This window comes from Sinocyclocheilus grahami, unplaced genomic scaffold (genome assembly GCF_001515645.1).
Source record: "Sinocyclocheilus grahami isolate Dianchi unplaced genomic scaffold, SAMN03320097.WGS_v1.1 scaffold671.1, whole genome shotgun sequence".
In the NCBI taxonomy this organism is placed as follows: Eukaryota; Metazoa; Chordata; class Actinopteri; order Cypriniformes; family Cyprinidae; genus Sinocyclocheilus; species Sinocyclocheilus grahami.
This window is the reverse complement of record NW_015505850.1, coordinates 546251-555056: the sequence shown is the minus strand read 5'-3', so window position 1 is coordinate 555056 and position 8806 is coordinate 546251. Positions and strand designations below refer to the sequence as shown.

General features: G+C 34.7%; 1 protein-coding gene and 2 pseudogenes across 1 annotated transcript; all 3 read left to right on the top strand.

Annotated features, from left to right (window-relative positions):
• Positions 1-1973: 1973 nt before the first annotated feature.
• On the top strand, positions 1974-2936 carry LOC107559004 (olfactory receptor 6N1-like). The gene has a single exon (XM_016242709.1). The coding sequence runs from the start codon at positions 1974-1976 to the stop codon at positions 2934-2936; it is 963 nt and encodes a 320-aa protein (XP_016098195.1).
• A 557-nt stretch (positions 2937-3493) lies between these two features.
• LOC107558993 (olfactory receptor 2AT4-like) lies at positions 3494-5307 on the top strand (annotated as a pseudogene).
• Positions 5308-6641: 1334 nt separating this feature from the next.
• On the top strand, positions 6642-8409 carry LOC107559003 (olfactory receptor 52E8-like; annotated as a pseudogene).
• The last annotated feature ends 397 nt before the right edge of the window (positions 8410-8806 follow it).

Here is an 8806-nt window from a genome sequence, read left to right as displayed (position 1 = left end):
GAGATTCGGTGTACTGTCTTTTGGTCCAATAAGTAATATCTCTGTCTTCGAATTTAATAGGAGAAAATTATTGGTCATCCAATCTTTTACATTTTTAACACATTTTAATGTATAACACATTTTGTCAGGGAGTCTCTGTCACCAGTCACCAGCTCTGTACTCCATGTCCCAGAATCCTCCCTGGCTCACACCTGTTCCCAGTCATGATCACCCGCACCTGCTGCAGCTTGTCAAACTCCCCTTTATCTGCTCACTCTCCACTCTCCCTCCTCCTGTGGTGTACCGTTCACATCACTGAACTATACTAGACTGACTACCTGAACGTACCTGTGTTTGCTTACCTTAGTTCCTGTGGTCCACCAATCCTGCTCCTCCACGGTCGTCCTGCAAAGAAACAAAGATCCATTACCTCAAGATAAGCCATTTTAAAATTGACTCTGTGCCACACTCACCTCTCGTCTGCTCCTAATTCCTACATGCGCCTCATTCAATAAATACCTCTGTGTTGACCACTTACCTCTGAAAAAAGATTTTAAGACAATTTAAAAAGAGGAAAATTGGCATTTCTTTACTTTTGCTCTGATCTGCTATATTTAATAAGTTGCTACAATAATGCAGAAAAAATGGCTTATGCTAAACATAGATAAATACATATAATATTTATACACTGTAAATGAACATTTGCAGGAAAAAAAACCCAGACTTTTCCGGAATACTGATGAAAAATGTCTGAATGCGCACCAGAAAAGTAGATATAAATAGTTTTTTTGTATGCATGTGAAAGTCTCAAGGCTTTTTTTCCCCTTTCCAAATCTAACTTTAGGAACTTGTTTTAGGTCTTGCAGAACGCGTTTTATTCAGTGATACTTCCAATGTCACTGATAGATAAAGTTGGATTCACTGTGGTTCTCAATGCAACTCTCATGCTTAGGCAGGTAATGACAACATACACAGCAAAAGCAGGACAGAGAATATTTTTTCCCCATTGTTATTCAATACATCACACATCTGCTGTCATATGAACATGCACCAGAATCTAGTTATTTCATTTAATTTTATCTGAAATAAAACTAATCTAGCTTTAAATGTTGCTCCTATTAAAAGCATAAAAGATGTGGTCTCATCTCAAAGGTCTTGACCTTCTTGACCTTTTCCAAAAATTAAAATAAAGTCATTATTTTGATATAATGTATTGAATTGTATGTATGCTGTTATTTTTGTAGCTGCAGAGCACACGTTGTATGGCTTTTATGTTTACTTTATGGTGTGGTTCTTTTTTTAGAGCTTGACAGCCTATGAACTATTATTATGGGAAAGAGTTGGGTGAACAATATTCAATAATTTTTTGTGTTCCATGTTACAAATTATATCTTATGGGTTTGGATTGACATGAGGGTGAATAAATAATGTCAGAATTCTAATTTGGGGTGAACTATTTCTTTAAGAGATGTAGCCTATTTGATGTCCTCATTCACATTAACAGTAACTGCTGGATTTGCTACAGTGATGCTCATCAAAGCCATAACTGTCAGGGTCAGTTGGCAAAAACCTAAAGCAGGAAAATCAGGAAGGACATCAAAACATATATATTTTTAATTTTTGATGAAGAATTACATTTTAGAGATTAGGAACTTTATTGTAAGTTTGTCACTGTCCCTGGAGAAACTGCATCATATGTGTAACAGGCCATAGTATTCATAATTTACATGTCAGATATAAATAAACTGAGACCAGCACATCTCAGTGTAAGGAGCAGAATGTACTTTAACAGTAGCCTGTGAAACAAGTGTGGCAGGTTTGCTTCTCTTTATCCTTCATTATAATTGGTTATTGTTATTATTATAGTTAGTGTATTCTATGACAAATACATTATAACATTAAGACACTTTTTGTTTGTTTGTTTTTTCAAGCTGCAAATTTTTGTACAGCATTTTCTTCGTACAGAAAATGAAAAGACTCGTCTGATATTCATCATGTTAGTGGGAAACTTCAGCTCTGTGAAGGATTTTGTGATAGTCGGCTTTCCTGGACTTCAGCCTCATTACTATGGCCTCATATCAGCGGTTCTGTTTCTTGTTTATGTGTTTACATTGGTGGGAAATGCTGTATTTTTTACAGCTTTTGTAACAACTAAGAGTCTTCAGAGGCCTGTATATTATTTCATTATAAATCTAGTTGTGTGTGATGTACTATTCAGCACAGCAACATTACCAAAGATAATCAGCAGGTACTGGTTTCAAGATGGAACCATTTCATTCTTGGGTTGTTTTGTTCAGATGTTCTTTGTGCATTATTTAGGCGGAGTTTGTTCAAATGTTCTGGTAGTAATGGCTATGGATCGCTATGCAGCAATTTGTTACCCCCTTCAATATCATAGTCTCATGACAAACCGAAATGTATTCATTTTGATCATTGGCTCTTGGATTTTGAGTTTAGCAGGACCCTTAATGATAGTCATTCGGGCTTACCCTCTACCTTATTGTGCAGAAAACACCATTATACATTGTTACTGTGATCATGGTTCTATTACGACACTGGCATGCACTGACAGATCACTGTATAGTATTCCAGCCCTCATTTATGCCCTTGTAGTACTAGTAGGCTCCTTTGCTGTTATTATATTCTCTTACTGCTCCATCTTTGTGGCAGTTATGCGAATTTCAAGCACTCAAGGAAGGATGAAAACTTTCTCCACCTGCAGTCCTCAACTCATCATGATCGCTCTCTATTTTCTACCCAAGTGTCTTATTTATTTATTTGGCAACATTGGTGTGAAGTACAGTACTGATTTGCGATTACTCATTGTTATGATGTATAACCAGCTACCACCCATGATCAATCCCCTGATTTATTGTTTGAGAACAGAAGAGGTAAAAAATATTTTAAAAAGACCATTTCAAAAGAAACAAATTGGCATTCCTTTACAGTTGGTCTAACATGCTTAATTTATTGAGTTCGACAAACTATAGTCAAGCTCTAGATAATATTCCCATATTTATAAACATGAAACAGATTCCAGTAAGTGTTAGAAATGGATTTGACCGTTCTCATCAGTCTGGCTACTCATATCACATTAATTATGTCAACGCAATGATTTACAGACTAAAGATATCAAAGATGTATTGACAGAAAAAAGGTAAGAATCATATAGTGCATGTACATTGTTTTTTTGTATTGCTTCATACTTTATTCCCCAGTAATTTCTTGTCCTGAATGTTTATTGTGAGATTTGGGATAATATGCAGTACTGCTTGTTCTTATGTTTCAGTTGGTTCTTTTCACAATTTTCCTTCTTTATATTGACTCATAGTATTGTTGCAAAATGCTAACATAAGGCCAAACTGTATAATATTCATTATGATTTTATTTTGAGCTATCCCATTTTGGTTAACATACTAAAGCCACACAAATATTGACAAATTAAATCTTGTGGTACTGAAAATGGTATTGAATATTTATATTTTTCGATGTATTATATCAAAGTAACTAACTCATGGCACTGATGGCTCTCGATCGATTCATAGCTATTTGCAATCCTCTCAGATATCATACCTTGAATAAAAATTCTACTATTGCCATTATGTGTGCATGTGTTTGGATAGCAAACATGCTTCAGTTATTTGGAGTCACTCTCTTGGCCCTCAGTGGGATTTCTGTCAGGACCACTATCGTCAAAGATGATTGACAATTAGCATACAGTTTGGATTGGCGGTATGGTTCTGTTCTGGGCAAGAACTCCCTGCGCATCCATGGATGAGAGCAGGGAGAGCAGCAATAACCCCCCAGGGTAAACAGAACAGAACCAACATAAATGTATTCCAGATATTGTTAAAGTTCAATCATTTTATGTACACATTTTAGAATTAGTCTGATTCAAAGGAGAATCAGAAGGCTGAATCCCGACTGACAGAGGAGGAGTTGGGGATGGAGAAGGGTAATTAGCTATTGAGCAATGCAAAAACTGCTGATAATACTGAGGGACCTTATATATGAATACTTAGATGGGTGTCTAATTCCCATAGGTAGATGGGGATCAGCTGAAAGTCAGCTGATGCGAGCTTGACTAACGTGACCTGCCAGAACTAACGCTACGCTTGATATAACTCATTGCTACTGTGATAATGTCACTTTAAGCAAACTGGCATGTGGAGAAGTAACTACCATGAAAGTCACAACGGCAGTCATCGTCATGTTTTGTGCTGTGGGGTCCTTTATGTTTCATCGTATTTTCTTATGCCGCTATCATCATCTCTGTCTTGAAAATTTCCAATTCTGAGTGATGTTCTCCACATGCACCCCACAGATATTTGTTAATTTCACGTCTTTATTATCTACCCAGAACTTTTGTGTATATGACGCACATTGCTGGTTATGAGTTTAGTACTGATATCCGCATTGTGGTTTCCATGATATACAGTCTTGTCCCTGCTGTTATCAAACCATTTATATATTGCTTCAGGACTAAAGAGATCAAAGAGGCAATAACTAAAAAAAATTATGTCATGTTTTGTGCTGTGGGGTCCTTTATGTTTCATCGTATTTTCTTATGCCGCTATCATCATCTCTGTCTTGAAAATTTCCAATTCTGAGTGATGTTCTCCACATGCACCCCACAGATATTTGTTAATTTCACGTCTTTATTATCTACCCAGAACTTTTGTGTATATGACGCACATTGCTGGTTATGAGTTTAGTACTGATATCCGCATTGTGGTTTCCATGATATACAGTCTTGTCCCTGCTGTTATCAACCCATTTATATATTGCTTCAGGACTAAAGAGATCAAAAAATTATATATATAAATATATATATATAAAAACACAAGATATTTTATGAATACTGATGCAAAGAAATAATTATTCAGCTATATACAAATACTGTTTAATTTGACAGATAATCTCTGTTCACCTCTTTAATAAGACATTTATGTTAAATGTGCACTGAATTGTTTTTATTAAAATTCAAAACTCTGTACGTGTGATTGCACAAGCCTGTCTTTGGTTTTATCTTTGTGCTTTAAACAGTTATATACAATAATTGACCCTTAAATTAAGTGTTTTAGTTTTATTAGTTAAGAAAAAATCTGTCCATGTACAGTATACTGTATACAAAATTCACACACACACACACACACACACACACACACACACTTAATTTAATTATTTTCTAAAACAACTTAGTCTTTATTGTATTATATTATATTATATTATATTATATTATAGTATACTATACTATACTATATTATATTCCAGTTAGGTCTCAGTTTGGGGCCCACTGATCCTGGTAAAAGGCCGGATATCTTCTAAAGAGCTTCCAAGTATACAAGTCACCATCGTTGTTAGATACATGTTCAGATCTTCTACATCTCTTTAATAAGACATTTATGTTAAATGTGCACTGAATTGTTTTTATTAAAATTCAAAACTCTGTACGTGTGATTGCACAAGCCTGTCTTTGGTTTTATCTTTGTGCTTTAAACAGTTATATACAATAATTGACCCTTAAATTAAGTGTTTTAGTTTTATTAGTTAAGAAAAAATCTGTCCATGTACAGTATACTGTATACAAAATTCACACACACACACACACACACACACACACACACACTTAATTTAATTATTTTCTAAAACAACTTAGTCTTTATTGTATTATATTATATTATATTATATTATATTATAGTATACTATACTATACTATACTATACTATACTATACTATACTATACTATATTATATTCCAGTTAGGTCTCAGTTTGGGGCCCACTGATCCTGGTAAAAGGCCGGATATCTTCTAAAGAGCTTCCAAGTATACAAGTCACCATCGTTGTTAGATAAATGTTCAGATCTTCTACATCTAGGCACATGCATCTACTTAAATAGACTACAATTCACAAATTGTGATTAAGAGAACTTTTAGCAGTTTTGCTATCAGAATCCTGTAAATGGAAGATTACACAAAAAGTACCCAAATCATGGTGGCTGCTGAAAATTATGTACTGACATGCAAGACAAAAGTTACAATAATAGTGGCTATAGTGTTTTCTCAGCTAGTTAGAATCATCTTACAAGAACGTGGTGGAAGGTTTTTACCAAAAACATTATTATTATTGGAAATTATTAGAGATAATTCCACATCTTTTGCATTATATCAAATATATATGTAATCAATGAACACAATCAAACACAAAAATATTTTGTCAGAAACAAAGCTCATGTGATCACACACAAGAAATCCCAAACAATATGTCACTGTGTGTGAGGTTTCTTTGGTCTTAAGATGGAGATGAAAAGCAGCGACTTTAGTGTGGTGTTATCTGATGGACACTGATACAGAAGGTATCATTTCATTTCTTCTATATCTACGGTAAATGCTTAAATGGTTAGGATCCAAAAAATGTAAGATAAAACAATTATAGGCTACTATTTATGTTTTCCATTATACAGTTTTCTATGGAAGTAATTTTAAGTAATGGCCTGAAATGGTTCAACTTGACAATATAATCCTTTATATTTTGCATTTATAGTTGCATTTTTATATCTCATTTTTTTATGCTTTCCACTTCAGCTTTGTTATCCTACTGTCTTTTTCTTGCACTATACAGTGAGTGTACACGATTGTAACTGCAAAGCCTTTCTAGAGTCATGACCCTCACCAATGTCACTGTCTTTACTGAATTCTACCTGCTGGGATTTCCAGGACTCCATCCACAGTATTACGGAGCCGAAGGAAACCTTTTGTTCTTTGTCTACTTGACACTGGCAGGAGGAAATATCTTTATTAATGCATTTATTGCTTATATGAGAAGCCTTCAAAACCCCACCTATTTAATCTACTGTGTTCTTGCCGTGTCTGATCTTGCTTTTGGAACTGTCACGCTGCCTAAAGCCATTTCAAAATATATTTTCAATATCAACACTATATCATTTCATAGTTGCTTTGTGCAAATGTTTTTTTGTTCACAACTTAGGAAGTATTAACGCTTTTTGTTATACTATTAGTGGCCATTGATCGGTTTGTTGCGGTACACAATCCACTGAAATACTGTGTCCTTATTACAAACAAGACTGTTTTTATTGTATGTGGAGTGATTTGGCTAATGTTGATACCTCTGGTGGCAATCATCGTTTATTATGCCTTCGATGAGCCCTTCTGCAATTCTCACATAATAACCCAAAATTATTGTGAACAAAGTGCAGTAATTAAATTCTCTTGTCGAGATATAAAACAGAAAAAGCTGTTTGCACTTGGATGTGCCATGTTTATTCTTTTGGGCCCTTTGATTTTTATTATATTTTCTATATTGCCATCTTCACGTCGGTTTTCAAAATCTCAGACATTCGGGCTCGATATAAAACATGATCAACTTGCATTCCTCAGCTTTTTATTGTTTTTCTGTATTATGTCCCCAGATGTGCTGTCTATACACTTGATTATTTTGATTAAACTTGATTAAAGGTTTAGTACCTTTTGAAAAGGTACTAAACCAATCACAACCTTTGACTAATTTTTCTGAGAGTGTACCATTTTATTTGACACATATTTCATTACCGTATTATTCTGTCTGTGAATCTTCTGATAAGACTAATGTCAATAAATAAATCATTATTTTTACAAAGGCATTTGTGATGTAATTAACTTCATGGGCTGTTTTGATGTTCTTTTGTCTGTGGCGATGAATCTCTGAAAATATATAAAACTGAAAATATCTATACTTCACATACAATCCAAATATTTATTTCTTTCATTTCTTTTGCAAAACGGTATAAATGTTTACCATGTAATCCTTTTCCTGGATTGTTTCTTGCCATTCATTTGAACTTGGAAATGACTAGAACGTTTATTTCTTTAGTTTATTAAAAACATAACTAAGAAAATATATAAAATGAATGAGAAATATTAAATATTCTAGACTATTGTGTGCTATAACAGGCTAAGATGCAGTTAAAAGGATAATAGATAATAGACAAAGTAAAAATCAAATATAACAATGTTCTAAAGGCCCTTGCCCTTGTTTTACTTACAAGAACAATTTTTCTGTCTGAGTACTATAATTTTATGATAGTAATACTTGTCTGAATTAATGGAGTACCATTGCTATCAGTGTGGACTTCTGATGTGGATCTTCTTCGTTTTTCTCTGACTGCCATATAGTTTCTGCCTGACTTTCACAGTCTTCAGCGGCTGTGCCCAGGATGGCCACCAGAGTATAAAACATGATCAACTTGCATTCCTCAGCTTTTTATTGTTTTTCTGTATTATGTCCCCAGATGTGCTGTCTATACACTTGATTTGACAGCTACATTCACTCCTGACCTTCGGATTATGTTAACTATGTGGTACAGTCTGCTCCCACCTGTTGTCAATCCAATGATATACTGCTTCAGAACCAAAGAGATCAAAGATGCATAAAGGAGGAAAATGAGATAGAGACAACTTAGCATGCAGAGGACCATGCTGTTAGGCAGAGCCTAAAATATTTCAGTGTTGTGTTGTTTACACTATACACACTCAAAAAATATTATGATGCATATTAGTGGTCTTGCCCCGCCCATCTTGTTACTTCATTATTGTTTGAGTTGCTCCACCTGTGTCTCCCTGGCTAGCCTCCTCATTTGGTTTCCTATTTATTTTCCTGGTGTCTGTAGTCCTGTGCTGATCCATCGTTTTTCATTGTGTGTGTTATGTCTGCATGCAGTGCAGTTCCTAGCCTGCTTGTCTGTTTTTCCCCCTCGGGGTTGTTATTAAATATTCTAGACTATTGTGTGCTATAACAGGCTAAGATGCAGTTAAAAGGATAATAGATAAT